Source organism: Ursus arctos, unplaced genomic scaffold (genome assembly GCF_023065955.2).
Source record: "Ursus arctos isolate Adak ecotype North America unplaced genomic scaffold, UrsArc2.0 scaffold_5, whole genome shotgun sequence".
Classification (NCBI taxonomy): domain Eukaryota; kingdom Metazoa; phylum Chordata; class Mammalia; order Carnivora; family Ursidae; genus Ursus; species Ursus arctos.
In genome coordinates, this window is record NW_026623067.1 from 60,797,267 (window position 1) to 60,823,653 (window position 26,387).

Below are 26,387 nucleotides of genomic sequence, written 5' to 3' on the forward strand. Positions count from 1 at the left end.
AGATCCCATACTCCTGGGTGAGTCATTTGCATGTCTAAAGTGAGTCTCATTTCAGAATAACTGGGCTGAACTGTAGCCACATAACAGGGGGGCAGAGCCGGCAGGACAAAGCTGGGATTCTCTGTGCTTTAAACTCCCCGCTCTTCCACTCCATCTTTCTCCCTTTCAGAGGAGGAAGACAAGACAGTCTCAGATGCAGTGCCTTCGAGAACCAAGTCCTGAATCCCTGGATACACCTGCTTGCCATCCATGGGCTCCAAAGCCAAAATTGGCCTGATTTTCTTCCGCCTAAGAAGTAAAATTCTTCTTAGAGTGCAAGCATTCAGGGAAGCTTCTGGTAACTCAAGCATAGTGGTTAAAGGAATGCGGCCCCTGTAAGGTTAGGAGTTTGGCATCTGTGTCTGGATGTGCTTCTGATACATGTTATTTCTAACAAGGGCGATATTAGTCCCTATTTCATAAGAAATAGTGAAAGTGAGTTAATAATTCAACAGGTGCTGGATTCGGCAGCACATATACTAAAAATTTGAACGACACAGAGGAGATTAGCACAGCCCCTGCGCTAGAAAGAGAGGCCAATTGGTGAAGCGTTCCATATATAAAAATTTAAAAAATAAAAATAAATAATTCAACATGTTACCTATTCCTATTACAATATATATATTTTTTCTTTCCAAAATCACTATGCTTTCTATACGGCATCAATCACAGAGGTAGCTGAGAACTTGGGAGTTTTGTAACTAGCATGGACTTTGGCTTTAGCTGGGACAGAAAGAGAGTCAGGGCCTCGTGGAGTCTGGCAGTTCAGCTGGGTCTGGATCCCCGCAATCAGGCTGCCGGCGGGGTCCTCGCCCTCCCTGCCCCCACGCCCAGCGGGCCAGCGTTTGTGCGGCTCTAAACGCTCGGCAGGCATTCTGCGAGCACTTCCTTCACATGCTAATGAAGCTCACAAATGGTAAACAGCAGGATCGAACTAGTTTCTGCATCCTGCCGGGAGCAGCTGGGAATCATTGCCGCGCGCTCGCTCCCGAGATTGCCCAGACCCTCCCTCCTCCGCGCTTCCAGGGCTGAGCGGCAGCTGCTGGGAGCCGGACGCCGCCGGAGCTCTTCTCTCCCGGCCTGCGAGGCCCCCGCTATCTTTCGCATTCAAATCCAAACGCCCTAAGTTCCTCGCTCTCCTTGCCAGCCTTTCACAGGCCTTTGTCATTCTCTACAGTTTTGCCGGGGATTCCAGGCAAACGACAGCTTCATACCATCCCCCACCAAGAACAAAGCACCTTTGAGGAGGGCCCCTGGGCCAAGCCTTCTAGTCCTTTGAATACAACGTTCCTGTAAGGTAGGTAGTGTTGTCCCCATTTTGTAGACGAGGAACAGAGACCCAGGGTGAACAAGTGACAGAGCTGAGATTTAACTCAGGCCCGTTGGACTCCCTGGCCAAGACCATTCCTCCTTACTACATAACTCTTTAAAGACAGGAGACATTTCTTTTCTTTCTTTTCTTTTCTTTCTTTCTTTCTTCTTTCTTTTTTTCTTGTTCTGTTTTAGATTTTAAAGTCATCGCTACACCCAGCATGGGTGGGGCTCGAACTTACAACCCCAAGATCAAGAGTTGCATGCTGTACTGACTGAGCCAGCCAGGCACCCCTAAAGGCCGGAGACATTTCTGATTGAAGGAGTGATGGGGCAGTTGAGTCTGGATGAGAACAGGTCCATGGAGGTCCCTAGAGACAGAGTTACCTGAGAGAGACCTCAAATCTGGCCTTGTTTGAGGGCCCCCGCTTCTCTCCCCAGCCCCTCCCTCCCAAGACCTTGGTGGGACTTGGTCCCTGACACCAACAATAAATAGCTTTCAGGGCCCAGGGATGAGAGCGCACACTGGTCCTCCGCTCCTTCTCTGACACATCTGTTTTCCTGCACACAGAGTTCCTTCCAGAAGCTCTGAGATCCTGGGTGGTTAGGAAGTGGCTCTGAGCACTCCCCTCTCACCCGGAGTAGTCGAGCAGATCTCCAGGATGTTGGCCAAATCCTGCTGGGCTGCAGAGAGAAGACTTGTAGTTGACTAGGGATTATGGGATCATTTGTCTAAAAACAATAGGATCAGCTATAATGTCATTCACTGTGGTCAGTGACAGCAGGAGTCACAATCCCCTGCATATATATATATATATATATATATATATATATATATATATATATATAGTGTTTCCGTGGTTTCCAAAGGACTCTTAGGCACATTTTCTTCTTTCCTTGTCACAAGCAACCTGTGGGATGCACAGCTTGAAGTGTTCTATCACCATTTCACATAAAAGAAATCTGAGACCGCCGTCTCACTCTGGGCTGCCTGTCCGGGAGCTCATCAGTGCTGTGGACTATGAAGCAGGACCCCTCCTCCAGCAATGTAGCCACCCTCCTAAAGCAGCTCCGCTGAGAAAGATTTCCATAGAGGTGCAGCTACTTACTGATTTCCTGTTTAGACAATGCTTTAGAAGTCACAGCTGCCCATCTCTTAGGTTCTCTCACCTCCGTAAGAGATCTTTTTCCCTACTCTGAGGCTTGAGTATGGGAATGTTAATGGTAAGGCAGAATGATCAAATTAGTAAAGATTTTTAAAAGCAGTAACCCCCCGGGGCCCCTGGCGGCTTCAGTCCCTAGAGCGTGTGACTCTTGATCTCGAGGTCATGAGTTGGAGACCCACATTGGGTGGAGAGCTTACTTAGAAAACAACAAACAGTAACACCTAATGCTGGTGAAGATGGACAGCTCATAACACTGTTGATGGGACTATAAATTAGTGCTTTGTTTCTGAAGGGCGATTTGATAGTAATCATTAAAAGCTTCTAAAATAAACAATCTTTGATGTGTCATATCCACCCATCCCTAAAAACTTTTTTTTTTCTGAAGAAATAGTCTGAGACTACGGAAAGAGATGCATTTATTAGGATATGTTTATCTTTATGGATTTTTTTTTTTTAAGATTTTATTTATTTGTCAGAGAGAAAGAGAGCGCGCATGGGGGGTGGGAGGGGCAGGCAGAGGGAGAAGCAGGTTCCCCACTGAGCAAGCAGCCTGATGTGGGGCTTGATTCCAGGACCCTGGATCATGACCTGAGCCGAAGGCAGACGCTTAACCAACTGAGCCACTCCGGAGTCCTTTTCTCTGTGTTACCTAAAACGCAGCAAACACCTGAAAGAATCTGGCTGTTCAGCAGGTCAAATAAATTAAGATCTATAAGAAAATGACATATTCTGCAGTAATTTTAAATGGTGCTATGGAAGACTAACAATTTTGGGAAATGTTCACTGTCGAGTGAGTAAAACTAAGTAGCAAAACAGTTAATATAATCTTAACCTGGTTTTTAAAAAGATAGCTCGAAGTAGAAAGCTGTCAAACTATTCAAGAGTAGTTATCTCACTTCCTCCCTCCCCTCCCTCTCTTCTTTTTGTACTTTCCAGTCTCTTTTCAATACATTTTTTTAAAAAGATTTTATTTAATTGAGATAGAGCGAGAGAGTACAAGCAGGGGAAGCTGCAGGCAGAGAGAGAGGGAGAAGCCCACTCCCCACTGAGCAGGGAGCCCAACTGGGAGCCTGATGTGGGGCTTGATCCCAGGAGCCTGGGATCAGGACCTGAGCTGAAAGGCAGACGCTTAACTGACTGAGCCAGCCAGGTGCCCCTTCAATAAACTTAATAACCATGTGTTACATTTGTGATCAGAAAGGAGAAACCTTTCTTTTTAAGATGAGACCGTAAGAATTAACTGCTCGGGAACCACCGAAAGCGGTGGGCAGAGCTTGCAGTCAAAACTGGAAGCAGAGAAGGGAGAACTAGTCTATGAGTAACTAAATTGGAAAATAACTATATTCTGGAATTGAAAGGTCTTTTTTTTTTCTTTTTTGGGCCACTTATCTAAAGAGGATATTGGGGGGCGCCTGGGTGGCTCAGTTGGTTGAGTGTCTGGCTGTTGATTTCCATTCAGGTCATGATCTCAGGGTTCTAGGATCCGCCTGGGTCTGGCTCCCTGCTCGGCGGGGAGTCTGCTTCTCCTTCTCCTTCAGCTGCTGCCCCTGCTTTGTTGCGCGCTCTCTCTCTCTCTCTCTAAAATAAATAAATAAATCTTAAAAAATAAATAAATAAAGAGGATGTTGAGACTGATTTTACAAGAAAAGTCAGCAATTAGGCTTCTTCGAAATTGGGTGGGTGGTTTTCACATCTGGTGGTCAGACCAGGCGAGCTCTGACTCCCTTCTGCCACTGAGAGCCTCTGGAGAGGAGCCGCGTGGCAAAGTCCGCCTTTGGCACCGCCCTCCTGTCCCATGGCAAGCCGGCCACTCCTGCCCTGCACTGGGCTGTGTCCCAGAAGGCCTTGCTCCCCATGCTTTCAACTCATCTGTCTGAGGTGTTTACTTTGACTTATAAATTAGAGGTGGAGGGGTCCTTAGAAGCCTCCTAGTATGATAAAGAGGAGGCTGAGGGATGCTTCCATCCCCATTTGTATCTCAGCTTGTCAGCAGTGGAGCAGAGGGGTCTGGATGGTAGCCAAAGACTAGAATGATAATGGAGGCCCTTCAGCTACCGAAAGGGGTTCTGGACCCAGAGAAATAATTACAAATGATAATTTCAGGCATTGTGACCAACTACTGTCTAGGCTTACGATCCTTGTGTGCGTTTTAATTTTTTAGATTTTTTTTTTCTGCCATTGAAACAATTGGGGGAATTTTTTTTTTAAGATTTTTAAAATTATTTATTTGACAGAGACACAGCGAGAGAGGGAACACAAGGAGGGGGAGTGGGAGAGGGAGAAGCAGGCTTCCTGCTGAGCAGGGAGCCTGATGCAGGGTCAGTCCCAGGACCCTGGGATCATGACCCGACCGGAAGGCAGACAACGGCTGAGCCACCCAGGTGCCCCGAGTTGGGGGAATTTTTTAAGGACGGGAGTTAGGAAGAATGTCAGACTGGACTGGAAGTGTGATGGGACGATACATCACTGAGACTAGTGTGATGTTATGGGAAGTACAGCGTCAGTGTCACTGTTCTGAGCAAATAACGCTGTGGGGAGCGGAACTGGCATAAAGAGTCCCTCATAAAGAGTCGGGTCATCACCTGTATCTATGCTTACTTCATGAAATAAGCACGTGATGGGGGCAAGGGGTGGAGAAGGGCCATTATGCCACATGGTGATTAAAAAGATGGAAACAGCTGATTGGAAGGGCTGAGTTGCTCTCTTAGGCAGCACATGTGGTAGGAGTTCATCCCTCCTTTCTTCCCTTTTCCTCTCCCAGTTTCTTCCATCTACAACTCCAACCAAATTTATTCTTTTCTTTTGGTCCCAGAAAGGCCATCTTGCCAATCTCAGTGCTATGAAGATAGGATTGAGAACGGATAATTCGGTCTTCAGTGGCTTGAGGATTAAAGTCCAAAGTCTTTTTCATGGAACGCCCTTTATAGGTAAGTCCTGGCTACCTTTCTAGTTTTATCACCAGCCACTTTCCTTCACATAACACTGGTTTCCCACTGAAGTGTTCCACTACACTTCGATCATATCTGGAATAACAGATTGTTAGCTGTTCACTGAGCTCCTTTTCTCTTCCTTCTGGGCACACAGCCTTCTTTTGCAGTGGGCTGTGGCCATATGACTGAGTTCTGCTCAGTGGAATATAGAAATGATTGTGCACCACTCTCAGACCAGGGCTGTGGAAACCTTGTACACACAACCCTTCATATTTCCTTCTGTGTGACCTTGGAAGCCTTCAGTTGAAGACGGCTGAGTCCCAAGATGGGAGAAGCCCAGCTCCTTTATCCCCACTTGGAAGAGAGACTCCCACCAAACTGAGCCTTGGATTTGGCTTTAAGCGAGTAAGAAATAAACATCTATTGCAGTGAGTCACTAAGACTTAGAGATTTATTACTATAGCAGCTAGCCTTAAATAATCTACCTGGTGAACTATTCAAGCTTCAAGGCTCTCTTCCCCTGCCCTCTCCTTTAGAAAGCCTTTTCTGATTCCCCTAGGCAGGAGTCATTCCATGTGCGTGCACAGCCCTTCAAAGATGCAGCTCTTACCTCTCCTCCCACCCCCAATACTTACCTATGCATCTCTCTTCACATTTGACCATCAACTCCATGGAAGCGGAGATACGGATCTTCGCAGTTCTAGGTTATAGCAGTATGATAGTAGGTGTGCAGTGGATAAAAATTCTAGATTTTAGCAGAGTGAAAGGCAGTAGGTGTGCAGTATATAAAAACACAAGTATGTGTTGAGTTCCTTCTATGTGCTAGACACAGTTCTAGCACTGGGAATACAGCAGTGGGGAGAACAGATAAAAATCCCCGTCCCTCTACATTTTAAAAGCTGACTTTTGCCGTGTTTGAGACATTGGCCTCCCTGTATTTTAAGGAGTGATTTAAACTGGGACTTCATTACCAATTTGACATCACAGCAATGAGTGTGTAAGAGATTGTTGCCACCTTCCGATAGTGTTACTTCCTCAATCTTTTAAACAATTCTGCAAGCTAAAATGTAAAAAAAAACCCAAAAAACAAGAAACAAACTCTGTAGTCATAGAGTTTGCATCGCATCGCAGTGGGGGGACTAGATGTAAGTAAATGCATGTAGAGTGGCATACTGGGGCTGCGTGCCAGAGATGGAAATAAACCTGGGAGGGAGGATGGCAAGCAGAGGGTGGGAGTGTAATTTTATTTATTTTTTATTATTCTTTTATTTCATTTTATTTTATTATTATTATTTATTTATTTATTTGATAGGCAGCGAGAGAGGGAACACAAGCAGGGGGAGTGGGAGAGGAAGAAGCAGGCTTCCCGCTGAGCAGGGAGCCGGAAGCGGGGCTCCATCCCAGAACGCTGGGATCATGACCTGAGCCTAAGGCAGACGCTTAACGACTGAGCCACCCAGGCACCCCTATTCTTTTATTTTAAAGTAATCTCTACACCCAACATGGGGCTCAAACCTAGAACCCTGAGATCAAGAGTTGCACGCTCCACTGACTGCGCCAGCCAGGCGCTCCAGGAGTTTAATTTGCAATAGGTAGTTCTTAGAAGGCCCGGCTGAGAAAACAGTGTTGTAGCAAATACCTGAAAGAAGTCAAGACCAAAGCTGTGCAGGTGTTTGCGGGAAAAGTATTCCAGGCATGGCTGAAGCAGAATGAGTGAGAGGAATAAGAGAGATGCTGTAAAAGGGAGTGTGGAGGGGGGAGGGGAGAGGAAGGCAGGATGCATACACTCTTGACAGACTCTGGTTTGTACTCAGAGGGAAGTGGGGAACTACTTCAGTTTTTGAAATAAGGAAGTGATCGGATCTGATGCACATTTTAACAGGTTCACTCTGACCGCTGTATTGGGAGGAGACTGTGTAGAGGGTCAGAGGGAGGGAAACAAGTCACAAGGCTATTGCAAGAATCCAGGTGAAAAACAATGGTAACTGGAACCAGCATGCTCTTTTGGATGTATTTTCAAGGTATGATTTGTTGACAGATTAGATGTGGAATATGAGAAAGAAGTCAAGGATGACTCCAGCATTTCTGAGCGGAGCAACTGAAAGGACGGAGGTGCAATTTAAGGAGATGAGAAAACTCTAACAGGGGTGAGGTCAATCTGGAATTGAGATTTGGACTTTTGCCTGATATGCCTATAGTCAGGTTTAAGTGGAGATGTTGAGGAGCTGAAGGTGTGTGTTACGTGTCTGGAATGGAGAAATCTGGGCTAGGATTACAGATTGGGGAGTTGTCTGCATATAGATGGTATTTAAAACCACAGGACTGGTTTAGATCACCAAAGGAAATGAGTGTATATTGAAAAGAAAAGAAGTCCAAAGACAAAATCAGGGGCACTCCAGAGTAGAGAATTCAGGAAGGCTAGTGAGAATCAGAAAAGAACGAACTCCTTATGAGTTGCCAGTGAGTAGGAAGACGATCAGGACAGTAGTGGTCCTGGAGCCCAAGTGCATATAGCATTCCAGCAGAGAGAACACAATTGTGTCAAATTTCACAGTTAGGTTAAGTAACTTGAAGCCAGAATTGAGCAAAGGATTTACCAAATGAAGGCCATTGCTTACCTCGTTCAAAGTGTTTGCTCAATGAATGAGTGAAGGGATGTAACTTTTTCACCATTTATATTTGGCCAGGACCCAAGTGCAGGGACTAGATCTTTGTTTCTCCATGAAGAATTTGATGAGTTTGATAAATGGTTGTAGAATTGATTGAATGAAATGGCTTCTCCCTCAGTGTCTGGCCTATCCCTTTCCTACTAGAGGGTGGGAAACTGCATAAACTTCCCAATCCCTGGAAGCCAGGCTCTCTGGAATCGGCTGTGTTTATTTCTCCGTACTGTTCCACAGCATCATACAGTACCCTAAGCCCTTCACGCAAAGAAGTCATCAACATCAAAAAAACAAATCCCTGGAGGGGCGCCTGGGTGGCTCAGTTGGTTAAGCATCTGCCTTTGGCTCAAGTCATGATCCCAGGGTCTTGAGATCAAGCCCCACATTGGGCTCTTTGCTCAGCAGAGAGCCTGCTTCTCCCTCTCCCTCTGCCTGCTGCTTCCCCTGCTTGTGCTCTCTCTTTCTGTCAAATAAATAAATAAAATCTTTTAAAAAAATCACTGGAAGACATGGGCAAGCAGACTTAAATAATATAATTCATTTAATCAGGCAGTTGGGAGAAAACACACTCATGAGATAACTCATAGCAGTGCTCAGTAAAATATTTTCTTTGAAATGTTGATGATTCAAGGCATATTTACATAAAATACCAGTGAAAATTTAAGTTGGAGCAGCTGGAGTTTTATGCATTGTTCTCTGCAAAGAGGAAGACTCTCCCTGGCCCATTCTTGAGTAATCTCTTGAGTATCTACCCTATACCAGCAACTGCGCTAAGAAGCATTTATGGGCATTTAGCAAACTAAATCTTCACAACCATCCTACAAGAAAGGTACTATGGACATCCCCAGAATATAGATAACAAAATGGAGCCCGGGGAAAGATTGAAGGGACATCATAGGGATTGAGTGTCTTCCCTAGTGAGAGACCCTTAGGAGAGGACTGATCCTCATGATGAGAACTGTCCCCCGGATGGGATGAGGACGACCCCTGTGCTGCTGCTAGAAGGCAGCTTGGCCTGGGAGGGAGGGAGGCATCAGCTGAGGTAAGTGGCCCTGGAGGCAGCACCCTGAGAGCTAGGTTGCAGGTTGGGGTGTAAAGAAGACTGCAGAGAGAAGGGAAGGAAACAAAAAGCCCATCTGTTAAGCTTTCACCAGGCATCAAACTTGGTCACTGTATTATCCTCAGACACCTTTAAACTAAAAAAAATATTGACTCCATTTTATAGGTAAAGAACCTAAAGCTTAGAGAGGGTAAGTAATTTCTCTAAGGTCACACAAATGTTAGCAAGGGGAAAAACCAGAATTTGCCCACAGTTACATGATTTCAAGGCTCAGCTCTTATCACATGCCTCACAGAACTGGAAACATAACAACGAGAGATTCCTAGATGTGTGCTACGGAAAGGCAGACAGTCAAAAGAATTCTGGGGGCGCTTGGGTGGCTCAGACAGTTAAGTGTCTGACTCCTGGTTTTGGCTCAGGTCATGATCTCAGGGTCCTGAGATGGAGTCCTGTGTGGGGTTCTGTGCTCATCATGGAGTCTGCTTGTCCTTATCTCTCTCCTCCTTCCCACCCCCTGTCTCTTCTGTCTGTCTGTCTCTCTCCCTCATAAATAGAATCTTTAAAAAAAAAAAAAAAAGAATTCTGGACAGCGTTCCCCGGCCATTCTTGGTTGTATGTGTGTTGAGAGGCAGTCCATGCCTATTATTCAGGGAGCAGTTATTCCATTCTCATGGCATGTTCAGGGCCATTTGCTTCTCTTCATTTTCAACCATTTATTTCCCTACTCCTGCGAGCCCCTCTGTCAGGACGGAGGGAAGAGGCAGAATGCAATAACCATCCACTTAGTTAACCTGGGAGATGTCTTATTGGGGATATGGTTGGAACAGCTGGCTAACGTATTTTATACAGTTTTGTCTGCCCTAATCATCTGGAGCCTACATTAGTTCTGTTCAGTGGCCCCACGGTGGGGTAAGAAGTCACACAGGGGGGCGCCTGGGTGGCTCAGTTGTTGAGCATCTGCCTTTGGCTCAGGGCGTGATCACTGCGTTCTGGGGTGGAGCCCCACATCAGGCTCCTGCACTAGGAGCCTGCTTCTTCCTCTCCCACTCCCCTTGCTTGTGTTCCCTCTCTTGCTGGCTGTCTCTCTCTGTCGAATAAATAAATCTTAAAAAAAAAAAAAAGTCACACAGGGCCCTTATCAGATGTAAGCTCCATCTCAGAAACTCACAGGTGTGGCCATTTGGTTTATGGTTGTTCAAAAATTCACGATAGTCACCAGCAACTGATTTCCCAAACTTCAGTCCTCTAAGGAGAATGGTGGACTCTCAGGGCTCAAGCCTCTCAAGAGGCTGCCTAGACTCACCCAATCTGGGCCCTCACCTGGGGAGGGAACTCCCCTTTCCAACATGCCACACGGATGGCCTGGTCTTTTGCTGCAAGTCCTGCAGTGATATGGCTCTCAATCTCAGCAGGCAGCTCTCAGGACTGCGACCAGTGGGACTTGCTAGAAATCTCTTTCTGTACTGAGCCACAATCAGCCTCCCACTGTGGCTTCCATGTATTTCTGCTCTCAGGAGCTACTTGAAACCTGCCTAATCCTCTTCTATGAGCTAATCCTTCAAACATCTGAGGACAATTCTAATGTTTCTCTTTTCTGCCCTTCCATCACCCAGTAGTTTAGCAGGTAACTTTAAAATTTATTTCACTTTTCAAAGGAAGTAAAAAGGATTACCAGCATGATGCTGGCTCTTGTGCATCCATCCCCAAATTCTCACTCCTTTTCTCCCCACCCCCTTTATCTTCTTTTATATTTCTTTGGACTACCAGCTCCGAATGGGGGGAGACCCTGGCCGAAGCATTTATCCTGCAGTGATTAATAGAAAGTGGCAGTCATAGACTAGACATTAAATGTGGTGTGCGTTTATAAACTGTGCCTATAAACTGCATAACTGTGGGCAATTTATCCATCCTTTCTAAACTCCCTTTACTCATCTGTAAAATGGGAATAATAAACATACTTAATGCGCGCCTTGCGGTCGGTATTAAACTCCTGTTCCAAATCATTAGCTCTTGGCGCTTAAGGTAGCTGTCCCAACTATCACCTCACCCGCGCCACCTCACAGACGAGGAAATGAGCCTAGAAGGGGGGGAAGAGGTTTGTTCGAGGTCACAGCTAGTTAACAGCAGAGCGGAAACATAATTCCAGAACCTTGACCCCTCTCTGAGACTCCTTCCTGCTCCCCACCGCTTTCGTTGGTGTCCGCAGCCATCCACCTGGTCTCCGCAGATTAAAAACTCACCCCTTCAAAAAAAAAAAAAAGAAAGAAAGAGAAAAAAACCCCACCAAAGCAGAAAAAAAAATCTAACAACTCACCCCTTATCCCCCCAGTGCCCGCTACACTGGGAAGCCTCTACCAATTAGCGACAAAAAAGTCCATGAGCTCGGGCCTTTTTTTTTTTTCCACTTATCAAAGGGGAGGGAAAGACCCGGAAGACCCTGGATCCCCAACACTAATTAAAGGGTACTGGTAGGTCTAGGCGTGGCCGGGTCTAAAAGAACTCGCGGTCCCCGCGTTCCTGTCATTTGCATTCCAATACAGCTACTTCAGCCGCCCAGCCCCGCCCGCGGGCGGCTCCCGCACCCTCCCGCCAGCGGCTGGAGCACCTGCAGCGCGTAGGTGGGGGCTCGCGCGCCGGGCCAGACTGCCGGGAGCCGGACCCGCGCGTCCCACGTTCGCAGAGGCGGGGCCGAGCCGCGCGTTCCAGCCGGGGGGCGTGGCCTCGCGCAGGTGCGTCGAGCGGCTCAGGTTTCACTGAAACTTACCCTCTCCCGGAAGGCGCGCGGACTGGCTTGGATTAGAGCAGGAGAGACCGCCGCGAGTAGGTCTCCGGATTTCGAATCAGTGGCGGCGAATGCCCTCCTGGGCATTCGGAGCTGCAGGAAGGATGCGAAGCATGAGCGTGGCGTGGCTGCTGGGGGGCGCCATCCTGCTGGCGGCCTCTGTCTCCTGTAATCGCACCGTCCAAGGTGAGAAACGGTCAAGGAGGGCTCTTGGAAGCTAAGGAGCGGCGTTCCAAGGCACACGGGCAGGTGGTGGAAGAGGGCAGGTGCGCGAAGGGTGTTCTGCTGTTGCTGCCACCACCTTCCGCATCCCCCGCTAGGCGACTTTGACGGGGATCCCTGCGCCGGGAGGGCCAACTAGCTGGGACAACCGAGAGAGGCTGAGGTCCGCGGAGGGAAGAGGAGGGAATGGAGTGCTCGCGTCTAAAGGGTACCTAGAGGGCTCAGCCTCCCTTCTCCCGGGTTGGCTTCTTTGTGAACTAAGGAATTTTCCGCACATACTGAGGGGCTGGCCCCGCAGGACCCCTTGGAGTTAGTTGGCTCAGAGCGGTGTGGAATGGGGGAGAGCCCGAGGCCAGGGAAACATCTACGTCTTTTTTCGCGACCCCCTTCAGCTTTTGGAAAAGCCTCTTCTGGGTCGGCTCACGTAGTTCCAAAACCTCTCGGGGCGCGAAGCTCCTCCGGCACTGCGGATGGCCCGGGCCTGGAAGGGCCGGACCCCGCAGGGTTTGGGGGGTAATGAGCGCTCAGCCTCAAGTTTTAGACCAGTTGCGCGTCACGCGGATTTTACAAATGGGATTTCTTGGACCGTGTCCTTTATCGGCGGGGTGACCTTACGGCCCTGGGTTTCCGGGCCTTTGGTGCCACACGTAACGTACTTTGGCTGGCACTGAGGTGTGTATGCCCCAGGCTGCCAGCTCCGGGAGTGGAACAGCACGGGAGCCGTCCGGGGGTGCTCAGGTGCTAACTTGTGCCGGGCTGCTGGGTTCCGCCGCTGTGCAGCCCCGGCTGTGCTCCAGCTTGTCCTCCTGGGGGCGTGGGGGCTCGTTGGCCGGATAGCACGCTTCTGCGTTGCTAACCGGTGTCAGGCTGTTCGGAGCAGCCAGGGTAGCCTTAAAAGGGAGGTTTTCATTTCCTTGCGAAATTTGCCGACCTGCTGTAAAAGGCAGTGTGTCGCTTTTATCTTTTTCGTAAAAACATTGTAAAAGAGCAAATCACTGTGGATTTGAATTAGACTGAAGAATGTGATCCTTTTTCCTCTGGAGTTACAGAAAAGGATGTTGTAGTATATACTTGAAAACTGCACCACTGTATACATTTTATTGGTCAGCATTAAAATAAAGACCTTTATTTATGACCAGAAACATTGAAATTGTGGTGAACACTTTCCGTTTTGCCTCTGTCATTTAAAGTTGGAAACTTAAACTTTGGGGGTAAAACTAAGGATGTGCAAACGTTTAAAAAAATATGTAGGTGTAGATGACCCAATGCTTTGCTGATTTAGACAGCCCTTTTGGAAGATAGCCCTGAGCATTTGACTTGCTGTCATTTACAAATTGAGGGGGCTGGGCTGTGGGGGGGGGGGGCACTGGTTCCTGGAGAATATGGTGAACTTGTTTAACAACAACAACAACAAAAAATCAAGTTACTTGTTAACCAGAACTATTTAATATTGCACCTTGGGGGTTTTACTCCACATACTTTTGTTCATTTTGCATGGTAACTTTCTTAAAGGGTTAGTTAAGTGACAGACATTAAGGTAGATGGAGCTTTCCTCCCAACCTGAAACCAAATCGAGTATGATTAAGAGGTAGAGCATCCCCAAAGTTTTTCTGCCCCTTAGCGTACCTCTTTGCTCATACTCTTTTAGCTTGACCCTTACAAGTGCTCCTCGGTTTGCTACAGGGCAGATACTGGGTTTGATTTGCTTCTCAGGTTTTTTTTTTTTTGGATCGCAGGCAAAAGACTGACTCCTGGAGGGCAACTCCACCAAGGATACACCCTTCTCATTTTACAGAGGGGGCCACTGAATTGGGGCTCGGAGCAAGGAAAACACTCCATCAGACCGTGTGCATTCCTGTCGCACAGTAATTGATAATTATTTGTGTAAATATGTTTAATTTGTCTCCCCACTGGATCATAAACTCTGGGAGGCCAGGGACCCTAGTGTCATCTTCATCACCATGGTCCAGCAGAGTCTTATCATCTATAGGAGCTCAGTAAATACCAAATGAGGAATGGAGTGAGTGGGCTTGCCCAGAGTGGCCGGGTAGGGTGATGGCAGTTGGGCGTTTATGTCAGCTTGTTTTAGGCACTTCTTTCTACCATGTCACAAACCTGGGAGGTCCCCTATGATGCATTCTGGTTTTCTTTTGGAGGCTTGATTGATTCCTTCTCCCTCTTTGTAATTGATTATGAATTATGCAGGTAGTATGTGATCTAACCAAGTTCTGGAGAGCAATAATAAGCACGGTTGTGAGGGAGAGGGAGAGAGAATCCCAAGCAGGCTCCACCCCAAGCACCCCACAAAAAAGAAGAGTTTAATTAAATCATTTCAGTAGTCAGGGGCACCTGGGGGGCTCATTTCTTTAAGTGCCCTACTCTTGATCTCAGCTCAGGTCTTGATCTCGGGGTAGTGAATTCAAGCCCTGCTTTGGGCTCCATGCTGGGCGTGGAGCCTACTTAAAAAAAAATCATTTTCAGGGCGCCTGGGTGGCTCAGTCAGTTAAGGTCTGCCTTTTGGCCCAGGTCGTGATCTCAGGGCCCTGGGATAGAGCCCTGCGTTGTTCCTGGTTCTCCCTTTCCCTCTGCTGCTCCCCCTACTTTTGCTCTTTCACGTGTTCTCTCTTTCTCTCTCTCTCTCTAACAAATAAATAATTAAAAATCTTTTTTAAAAAATCATTTTCAGTACCCAAAGTAAACCATTGCTGACATTTTTGTTTGTATCCTCTCCCATTCTTTCATAATCCATGTGTAAAATATGTACTCACAAACATAGAAAATCTTTTTGTGGGGCACCTTGGGTGGCTCAGTCTGTTAAGCCGTGGACTCTTGGTGTTGGCTCAGGTTGTGATCTCATGGATCTTGGGATCAAGCCCCACCTCTTGCTCCTTTGGCACCCTCTCCCGAACTCGTTGCACCCTCCCCGGAATAAATAAATCTTTATTTCTGGGCACCTGGGTGGCTTAGTCGGTTGAGCGCCTGCCTTCAGCTCAGGTCATGAGCCCAGGGTCCTGATATCCAGCCCTGCCTTGGGCTCCCTGTTCAGTGGGGAACCTACTTCTCCCTCTGCCTCTGCCCCTCCCCCTGCTTGTGTTCTCTGTCTCTCAAATTGATAAATAAAATCTTTTAAAAAATCTTTATTTCTTAAAAAAATATTTATTTATTTGATCGAGTGAGAGCACGAGTGGGGAGTAGGGGCAGAGGGAGAAGCAGACTCCCTGCTGAGCTGAGCAGGGAGCCCCGGGTGGAGCTCTGTCCCAGGACTCTGGGATCATGACCAGAGCTGAAGGCAGCCGCTGGCTTAATGGACTGAGCTACCCAGGCGCCCCTAAATAAAAAACATTTTAAAACTCTACAACATGGTCTAGGAGGATTTATCATAATTTTTAAATTCGTCTTCTGTTAATAAACACATGGAGTATTTCCAGTGTTTTGTAATAAGAGAGGATACTGTAATGAATATGAAGATGGGACTCTAAATTCGTGTTTGGTTTCTTGCTTGCTTGTGCGTAGTTACTAATTAACCTGGATAGATGATGTTTTGGTGAAGTCTGTGTTTGACTTTCTTATGGTTTTATTAGCTAGGCAAGTGTTGAGAAGAAAACAGCTCATCCTGAGAGAACACATGAAAATGTACTAATGTGTACCTAGGGAGGGGTTTCTGGTCATTGAAGCTTTTAGTTTTCAGCCTGTGTTCCCACAGGTTGAAACAAATAGATTTGGGGTGAGGGGATAGTAGAGAAAGAGTTAACGTAAGTACTTGCTCTGTACTTGGTTTGGTGGGGAGGGTGGGCTACAGAAGGGCGCTTAAAATAGCAAAGAACAAGTAGTAGTTTTAAGATTTATATACTTATTTTAGAGAATGGGGTGGGGGCAGAGGGAGAGAGAGAGAGAGAGAGAGAATCTTAAGCAGAATCCCTGCTGAGCTCAGAGCAGGATCTCACAACCCTGAGACCATGACTGGGGCCAAAGCCAAGAGTCAGATGCTCAACTGACTGACCCACCCAGGCACCCCACAAGTAGTAGTTTTCAAGTTAAAACTTTTCCATGCAGTTTCCCCAAAAGTAAATCAGAAACGTTTTAAAACAGTGAAAATCCCCCATTCTCTCTCCTTTCCAGCCTCAACAGACTTCTACAGACAAATGTATATATTTTGTAACAATAGAAGGATTTTATTGTATATACTCTGCAACGGTTTATTTTTTTAACCTTATCTGCTCATGGTCGCTGTAGGGAACTCTGTCCATACTTTTACACGGGGGAATATTATTCATTGTATAAATGTCATAAGTTATTGAGCGAATCTCCTTTTAATTTTATTTATTTACTTGTTTATTTATTTTAAGTAATCTCTGTGATTAACACTGGGCTCGGACTCCTGACTTGGAGATCAAGCGTCGCACGCTCTACCGACTGAGCCAGCCAGGCGCCCTGGACGAGTCTCCTTTTTAATGGTTGTTGAGACTAACATTTTTGTTTTGTTTTGATAAACGATATTGCAGTAACTATGCTTGGACATACAGTATTTCTGTGCACCTTACCTAGTATACGTGCAGGACAAATGCCTATAAGTAAATCGGTAGGTCCTGGGGCAAGTACACTTTAAATTTTGATGTTTTGCCACGTTGACCTCCAGAAAGATTGTACCAATTTACACTCCCTTGACAAAGAAATCCAAACAACATAGAGGCATGTGAAGTAAAAAAAAAGGAAGTTCTCCCCTCCCCACCCAACTTTACTTCACAGAGATGATCATTTGTGGTTTGGTGGATATCCTTCTAGATTTCAGATTTTGCATATAAATTATAATTTTGTTACACAGATGGAAGCATGTTGTTCTGTTGGTTGCTTTTTTCAGTTGACAGTAAATCGTAGTTATCTTTGCATTTCAGTATTATTGAATAGTAGGTATAGTGGCTACTGTTAATGTTAGGGACCAGCTGGGGATATGGTAAGGTAGGAACAGGGGCTGATGAACACTGCTTATTTCCTCTTGCAGTGGGGGTGGGGGACGCTGCCTTGAGTATCTGCAGGTATGTATTCTTGCATACTTGGGCAAATGTTGTTGATTATAGCCCATAAATTAGGATGCTTTTATACCCAGTCCTTCCTATGTGTTCAAAATTCAGAAGTACATTTATAATTTTTTCCCCACTATGAAATAGAAATGATTTTACCTGGGGGGGCACCTGGGTGGCTCAGTCTGTTGAGCATCTGACTGTTGGTTTCAGCTCAGGTCATAATCTCAGGGTTGTAGAAGTGAGGCCCCCATCACACAGTGCAGAATCTGCTTGAGATCCTTCCCTTTCCATCTGCCTCCCGCTGCTCACTTGTACACACATGCCCTCTATCTCAAATAAGTAAATCAAATCTTTTTTTTTTTTTTTTTTTAAGATTTCATTTATTTATCTGACAAAGAGAACAAGCGGGGGGAATGGCAGAGGGACAAGGAGAAGCAGCCTCTCTGCTAAGCAGGGAGCCCGATGTGGGGCTCGATCCCAGGACCCTGGGATCAGGACCTGAGCCAAAGGCAGATGCTTAACTGACTGAGCCACCCAGATGCCCCTAAATAAATAAAATCTTTAAAAAAAAAAAAAAGATTTTACCTGGTTTACAGGTGGGAGATACGGGTAAGTAGGTAGGTAGGTAGATAGTTGGGATCTGGGAGAGTATCAGTTCTGGACAAGTTCTGTGAGTCTTGGTGACTGGTATAGAATGTTGTATGGGGTAAACGTCTATGCACTATGCTGAAAGGGCTTTGAGGATCTTTGAGTAGCATCTGGATGTTTTTAGTGTTAAACAGCATGCTGTCCATGTGCTCTGTGACTGGTACAGTGCGCACAGTTAACATGAATGTTGTTTTTGATTGAGACAATTCAAGGTCGTATGTTAGAATATTCTTAGGGAATTTCTCTCAATCCCTCCCTCCATTCCTTTCCTTTCCTTTTTTTTTTTTTTAATAAGTATTTCTTGCTCTTTTTTCCCCTTTTTATTTTAGTATTCTTACTTAAAACAAATTTTGATCCGTTTACATGAACCTTCCTGACCTGATACGTGCTTGGTACTATAGAGATTTTTAAACATCTGAAAGTAGATAATAGTGAATCCTGTGTACCCCATATTCAAGGTCAGTAATTATGCCCTAGCTTCCTGCTTTCTTCCCTGTGATATTTTTTAACAGCTTTATTAAGATACAGTTTGACTGCCATACCATTCACCCACCTTAAGTCTGCAATTCCATAACTTTAAGAATATTCACAGAGCTGTTTATTCATCACCACAATCAACTTCAGAATATTCTCATTACCCTGAAAGAATACCCCACATCACCCCACCCCGCCCCTTTAGTCATCACTCCCCAAATTGCCGCATTCCCCAGCTCCTGACAACCATTATTCTACTTTCTATCTATGGATTTGCCTTTTCAGGACAAATGTGTGACTGTCATCTTTTCCTTAGTACAGGCAGGGCCCATCCGTGTTGTGGCATGTATCAGTATTTCTTTTATTGCCAACTAATATTCCCTTGTATGCATGTACCACGTTTTATTTATCCATTCATCAGTTGATGAACTTTGGGGTTCTTTCCACTTCTTAAATTTTAAGTAATCTCTACACCGAGTGTGAGGTTCAAACTCAGGACCCCAAGCAAGAGTCGCATACTCTCCTGACGGAGCCAACAAGGTACCCCATGGGTTATTTCCACTTTTTTTTTTTTTTTTTAAGATTTTATTTATTTATTCGACAGAGATAGAGACAGCCAGCGAGAGAGGGAACACAAGCAGGGGGAGTGGGAGAGGAAGAAGCAGGCTCATAGCGGAAGAACCTGATGTGGGGCTCGATCCCATAACGCTGGGATCACGCCCTGAGCCGAAGGCAGACGCTTAACCACTGTGCCACCCAGGCGCCCCTATTTCCACTTTCTGATGCTTATGAATAGTGCTGTGAACATCCATGTACACGTGTTTGTGTGGACATGTGTTGTTTTGTTTTAAAGATTTTATTTATTTGAGAGAGAGAGGACACAAGCGGGGGGAGGGGCAGAGGAGAGGGAGTAGACCCCCCTGCTAAACAGGGAGCCCAATGTGGGGCTCTATCCCAGGACCCTGGGATCGTGACCCAAGCCAAAGGTAGACGCCCAACTAACTGAGGCACCCAGGTGCCCCTGGACATGTGTTTTTATTTGTCTTCAGTATGTACTGGGAGTAGGAATTGCTGGCTCATCTGGCAGCTCTATGTTTAGCCATTTGAGGAACTGCCAGATTATTTTCCGTAGTGACTGTACCATTTTACATTCCCGCCAGAAGTATCAGAAGGTACCAGTCCTTGTGTTATTTTGAAATAAATCCAGATACAATTTCATCTCAAGATATTTCAGTATGTATTCATACAAGGTGAAGATCTCTTTATTAAACATAACCACATAACCACTTAAAAAATAATTTCTTAATATAATCAAATATTCAGTCAGTGTTCAGATTTCTGTCTCATGAGCGTCACAAGTACTATTTTTTTAATAAAAATTTTTTAAAGTTTCTATTTATTAGAGAGCGTGTGCATGGGGAGGGGGAGGGGCAGAGAGAGAGGGGGGGAGAGAAAAATCTCAAGTAGAGTGGGCTCCACCCCATGACTCTGAGATCCTGATCTGAGCCTAAATCAAGAGTGCTCAACCGACTGAGCTACTCAGGCACCCACCACCTCAAGAAAAAATTTTTTAAGTAAGCCCTACACCCAGTGTGGGGCTTGAACTTATTACTCTGACATCAAGACACCATGCTCTACTGACTGAGTCGGCCAGGTGCCTCTCTAAGTACTATTTTAATAGTTGTTTGAATCAGGATCCAAATAAGGCCGACCACACATTACATAGATTAATAGGTCTTTTAAAGTCTTTAATCTGAGAGTCCCTCCTCTACACCTCATTATCTCTTATTTTTGCTTTGTAATTTGTATTTTGAAGAAATTAGATCCTTGCTCCTGTAGCAGGGTTTCCACATTCTGGATTTTGCTGGCTCCAGTCGTGCCGTATTTAATATGTCCTGTTGTCTCCTTTATGTCCATTAACTTGGCAGTTGGATTCAGGTGCATTGCCGTGTGGAGCTGGCATAGTTTGGTCTGGATGGATCACAGCATGTAAACTCAGTCAGGGCCTCAGAGGTACAGTGTGGTATAACGGTGAGAAAAGTGGATTCTAGAAACAGACCGCTAGGTGTTGAATCCTGACTCCTGCCTAACAATTGTTTAGCCTTGGGGAAGTTACTCAGTTTCTTCGCGCATCGGTTTATGGATCTGTACAGCGATGATCTGGTAATAGTCACCCCCTCGCAAGGTTGTTGTGAAAGTGAAGTGAGTTAATACACTGAAGTGCTGGAAGCAATGTCGGACGCACGATAGGCGCCCTAGGAAGAGCACGGACTGGGATTAAGGGAGTTCATTGTGTAGGGCTGTGCCCCTGGAGCAGCCCGGCTGGTGCTGCTGTCCTTGGCTGGCTTGGGCAGGACTGGAGCAGGTGCTAAAGAAATGGGCGGGAGGGCTCTGGATTCTGCCTTGTCTCCTTCAGCCCCTTCGCTGAGCTTCTTGATCTGTCTCAGGGCTGTTGAGCACGTGCTGTATGTCAGGGCTATGCCAGGGACTGTGGGAGCTAGAAAAAAATTAGGACACAATCCCACGATTAAAGAAACCTATAATCTCATACAGGGACCCTTGCCATTTTGGGTCTGGGGAGAGTTCCACGGACATCGCATCTGTCTATAAGAAATGGCCTCTTGAGGTGCCTCAGAATTGGTCGCTCTGCTAACTGGTTTTGAAAAACCTGGGTAAGTGGTTCATGAAGTCAGGGTAGAGGGTCATGACTGGCTTTTTATAAGGATGAAATAAAATATAATAGAAAGTATTAGAGTGCAGCCCATGTAGTAAGGGTAATTGTTTTGTGAAAATTTTTCCATTATGGATAATACGTGTTAAAACTGGGTGTTTCTTACTGTGGGTTTTAGTCAGGTATTGGAGGACCACTGTAATATGTAGCAATATTTTATTATTTTTAATTTTAAAAGAATCCATATTCTTTTTAAAACATCATAAAAGAAATAAGCTAGAACAAGAGATGCGTGTATCCTAAGTGTTCAGTCTCCTGTGGCTGCCGTCATGATCGGTGCAAGCAGGTGGCTTTCAGCAACAGAAGTGGATTCACTCACAGTTCTGGGGGGCAAAAGTCTGAAATCAAGGCGTCAGCATGCCTGAAGACTGTCGGTGAGAATCTCTTCCTGGTTCCCTCTGCTTCTTGTGGTTGTTGGTGTTCCCTGGCTTATTCCTCAGCGTCGTTCCAACCTCTCCCTCCATTTTCATAGTGTTTCTCCTTTCCATCTTCTCTTCTGTTTCTCTCAAGTCTCCCTCTGCCTTTGTCTTATAAAGCCTCTTGTCATCGGATTTAGGGCCCACCTGGATAATCCAGAATGATCTTCTCATCTCAGGATCCCTAATTATATCCACAAAGGTCCTTTTTTCTTTTTAAGGATTTATGTGTGCATGCACAAACACACACACACACGCACACACACACATACACATGAGTGCACAAGCAGGGAGAGAGGCAGAGGGAGAGGGGGAGAGAGAATATCTCAAGCAGACTCCCCACTGAGCACAGAGCCTGATGTGGGACTCGATCTTATGACCCTGAGATCATGACCTGAGTCAAAATCAAGAGTTAGATGTTCAACTGACTGAGCCACCAAGTACCCCCAAAAGATCCATCCATTCTTCCTTCCTTCCTTCTTTTCTTTCTTTTTTTAAAGATGCCATTTATGTATTTGAGAGAGATAGGACAGACAGAGCACAAGTAGGGGGAGGAGCAGAGGGAGAGGGAGAAGCAGACTCCCCGCTGACCAGGGAGCCCCATGTGGGACTTGATCCCAGGACCCTGTGATCATGACCCAAGCCGAAGGCAGACGCTTAACGACTAAGCCACCCAGGCGTTAAAAGATCCTTTTTCTAAATAAGGTAATGATCACAGATCCTGGGGATTGGGACATGGGCGTCTCATTTTGGAGGTTACCTTTCAATCTACTGCACTGAACAAAAGGTGAAATAATGACTTCCATACCCTTTACTCCTCCACTGCTAGTTCTTAACAGGGAAACCTCACCAGAAGTGAACAATCCTGCTGAACATGGGTGCAAACCTAGGAGAGGAAAAAGGAATGACTAAGCATAAAAATTTTCAAACAAACTTGTGAATAGTTTAACTTCCTCGCTGACATATTGTGATGCAATTTGCTATATTTTCTTCGTATGGTGAAGACCTACTGTTTCTCAGAATTAGTGTCATCAAGTTGTCCCTCATTTTCTTCTTTATTTGATTTGGTTTGGTTTTTAAAGAAGGGAGTGTTTAAAGATTTTATTTATTTGAGAGAGAGAGAGAGTGTGTGCGCCATCTGCACGCACGCAGGAGCAGGAGGGAGGGGCAAAGGGAGGGGGAGAAGCAGACTCCCTGCTGAGCGGGGAGCCACACACGGGGCTTGATCCCAGGACCTCGAGCTCAGGACCTGAACCAAAGGCAGATGCTTAGCTGACTGAGCCACCCATGTGCCCTCCCTCATTTTCTTCTGCAGCTCCGTGAACACTTGGTTAGGCAGGATGTAGCCTGCGTATGCCATTTGTGTATGGTTTCTAAAGTTTAATGCAAATATGGGAATGACAGCACAAATTGTTACGCTTGCCATGGTACTTGCTTGGAAGTCAGCACAAATTTCTCTGAACACAAATAGTGCGCTGACCCATTCAGCGACCGTGAGGTCAGAAGACTTGCCTGCCAGCTGGCCTCCGTAGGAAGGCTTCCAGGAGGCCACACAGAAGCAAGGGAATCCCTGCCCATGGCTTGCGCTGTCCTTGTGAGTGGAGAGGGCCTGTCCCTTGTGTTTCTGGAAATCTCCCTCTGTCAGACTTTGGGAGGGGGAATGACAGGCAAGGCTGGATCCTGTCTCACAGCCGGAATGAGATAGATGGCCATTGTAACAACAGTTATGAACTAATAACTGTGGGTCGTTTGTAAAAATAAACTGAGATACTGTCAGTTTTTTTGGGTCCTAGAAATCAATGTTGTATTTCACATGTACCCCACAACTTTCCGGAAAAAAACCCTGTAAAACACAAAGAAACAAAACCCAATAATCCCATCACCCAAAGAAAGCAATTGTAAGCCTTTTGTATACTTCCTCTGTCTTTGCCTAAAGTATTTTTATTTAAAGATTTTATTTATTTATTTGAGAGAGAGAGGGAGAGCACGTGCACGTGGATGGGGGCAAAAAAGAGAGGGAGGAGAGGGAAAGAATCTCAAGCGAACTCCACACTGAGCATGGAGCGAGGCAGGGCTCAATGTCACAACCCTGAGATCATGACCTCAGCTGCAACCAAGAGTTGGACACCTAACCACCTGAGCCACCCAGAAGCCCCTAAAGTACTTTTATTTAAACAATGACTGCTGAAAGATTGATCTCTGTAATGACACTTGTCTGCCTTGCCTTTTTTGCATAGGAACCAATAGAACCTCTAAAGGAAGAAGTCTCATTGGTAAGGTTGACAGCTCATCTCATGTCACTGGGAAAGGAGTTACAGTGGAAACAGGCTTTTCTGTGGATGACTTTTCTGCCTCCATCCTCACTGGAAGACTGACTACTGTCTTTCTTCCAATTGTCTACACAATTGTATTTGTGATTGGTTTGCCAAGCAATGGCATGGCCCTGTGGGTCTTTCTTTTCCGAACAAAGAAGAAGCACCCTGCTGTGATTTACATGGCCAATCTAGCCTTGGCAGACCTCCTCTCTGTGATCTGGTTCCCTTTGAAGATTGCTTATCACATACATGGCAATAACTGGATTTATGGGGAAGCTCTTTGCAAAGTCCTCATTGGCTTTTTCTATGGCAACATGTACTGTTCCATTCTCTTCATGACCTGCCTCAGTGTTCAGAGGTATTGGGTCATCGTGAATCCATTGGTGCACCCCAAGAAGAAGGCAAACATTGCCTTTGGAGTCTCACTGGGGATATGGCTGCTGATTCTGCTGGTTACCATCCCCTTGTACGTCATGAAGCAGACTGTGTACATTCCAGCCCTTAACATCACAACCTGCCACGACGTTTTGCCTGAGAAGCTGCTGGTAGGGGACATGTTCAATTATTTCCTCTCTCTGGCCATCGGAGTCTTTCTGTTCCCAGCCTTCCTCACAGCCTCGGCCTATGTGCTAATGATCAGAACTCTCCGATCTTCTGCTATGGATGAAAACTCGGAAAAGAAGAGGCAGAGAGCCATCAAACTCATTGTCACCGTCCTGGCCACGTACCTGATCTGCTTCACGCCTAGTAACCTTCTGCTTGTGGTACATTATTTCCTGATTAAAACCAGGAGCCAGAGCCACGTGTACGCCCTGTACGTTGCAGCCCTGTGCCTCTCCACCCTCAACAGCTGCATTGACCCCTTCGTCTATTACTTTGTTTCTCAAGACTTCAGGGATCATGTGAAGAACGCTCTCCTTTGTCGAAGTGTGCGTACCGTACAGCAGATGCAGATATCCCTCACATCAAAGAAGTTCTCCAGGAAATCCAGCTCTTACTCTTCAAGTTCAACCAGCGTTAAAACCTCTTACTGAGGTTTTCAGCATCTCCGTTGGTGGTTTTACAGGAGGATTTGGAGCCTGCTTAATGTTACAGGCATGTTTCTGTTGTTCCCTGACCGCGTGGGTCTCACCACGTACCATGTGTATGTAGCACCCCTCAGGATTGCTGGAAGCTTCCCTGTTGGCATGAGGAAAGTCCCCCAAATGAACACAGGTGTCAGCTGTAGAATTCCTCTACTCATGTGCTCCCAGAAATGGAACTAACAGAAGCGGACTTTTCAGAAGGCGGTGAAAAACAGCACCTCAGTGACTGGTAAGAACTAGTGTTGGCATGAAGACACGGTTCTTAGCTGAAACTACTTTTCTTTTACGTCCGGGCTCTCTTACAGCCATGGTAGAGCTCCAGTGTCCTCAGAGATGATCAGACCCGTGGACGGACTGGACAGCTGAGGAAAGTAACGAGGTGAAGAAGGTCGCGGAGTCAGGGTCGCTTCCATTCCAACCAGGGACAGCCGCTTAGGATTGAACCTTAGACTTAGACTGTTCAGTGGGGTTCTCCTACCACCTCCTTGTGGATCTTGTGTAAAAATGCAGGTTTGTCAGCTCAGGAATGAGAGAGCTCAGGGTCTGAGTCAGGAACCTGCATTTTATCAAGCATCTGCTGCGGGTGCTCGTAAACACCCAGGCTTGAGAACCACTGGTCTGGGTGCTAGGGAAGAAGCCAGCTGCTGCATGTCTCTTTTACGTACAGCTTGTAATGAGATCCGCTTGTTGTCTCATTAGGACTTTCAGTTACTTCTCAGCCCTTTGAGCTTTTGTCTCTGTCCTTCTCACTACAAGGAATATACACTGAAGATTTTAAATATGGAAATACAAAGGTTGTGTAACTTTGTACTGACTCAGACTCTTCGGGTAGTCTGAGTCATAGATGTTTCAAAGCAAGAGGGGTATTTATTTACCACTTAGTATTTTCCAAAATTATAGTTGGATTATTTATTGTCATTTTTTTTCACTTGCCACAATATGAAATTGTAATGCTTTCACTGGATTTGAACTACATCTGTTTGGAAAAGAATGTTAAAGAGATGTGATTTATAATATATTTAGGGGATACTTATTCCAGACTGAATTTACATAACTTGTATTTGTGATACTTTTGAAATCGTTTTATTGTAACGATTGATTTATAAATAACACACGACCCTTTTTTTTTTTTTAAACAACTTATTTTTTCGTTGTGTGTTTTGGTGGGTTTTTTTGAGGGAGGGTGTGGGGAAAGGGAAGCCCCAGCATCACTCCTATAAAAAGAAATGCGATGCTCACACCATATTTCTTAGATACATAAGGCCAGGCAGTACATATTGCTTGATGACAGTTGTTTTCACTTAACATTTTAGCATTTCTTCCATTCTGTATCTACGTGTTGACCTCCATTTTTAATGGATATAGACTTTAATTTGGGGATCTATTGTGATGTCTTTAGTCATTTCCCTAGCAATGTCTCCTGAAGTCTCTCTTTCTGTTTTTGTTGTTGTTGTCATTAAAACGGTGCTGCATTGGACTGTGTAGACATCTTTGCGAGTGTTTACCTAGGATAAGTTTGTGGAA

The 26,387-nt window shown here is 45.8% G+C and overlaps 1 protein-coding gene and 1 non-coding gene across 3 annotated transcripts; both read left to right on the forward strand.

The window, feature by feature from the left end:
* The first annotated feature begins 494 nt into the window (after nucleotides 1-494).
* On the forward strand, nucleotides 495-602 carry LOC113255410 (U6 spliceosomal RNA). Its single transcript, XR_003316289.1, has one exon. It is a non-coding gene; the product is annotated as a U6 spliceosomal RNA (small nuclear RNA).
* A 412-nt stretch (nucleotides 603-1,014) lies between these two features.
* On the forward strand, nucleotides 1,015-26,345 carry F2RL1 (F2R like trypsin receptor 1). 2 transcript variants are annotated; one of them, XM_026498755.4, is made up of 3 exons: nucleotides 1,015-1,336; nucleotides 5,329-5,443; nucleotides 23,701-26,345. In XM_026498755.4, the coding sequence occupies exons 2-3, from the start codon at nucleotides 5,356-5,358 to the stop codon at nucleotides 24,810-24,812; spliced, it is 1,200 nt and encodes a 399-aa protein (XP_026354540.1). In that variant the 5' UTR covers nucleotides 1,015-1,336; nucleotides 5,329-5,355; the 3' UTR covers nucleotides 24,813-26,345. The 2 variants fall into 2 exon arrangements, with proteins under 2 accessions (XP_026354540.1, XP_026354539.1); XM_026498754.4 differs by lacking the exons at nucleotides 1,015-1,336; nucleotides 5,329-5,443 and adding an exon at nucleotides 11,948-12,137.
* The last annotated feature ends 42 nt before the right edge of the window (nucleotides 26,346-26,387 follow it).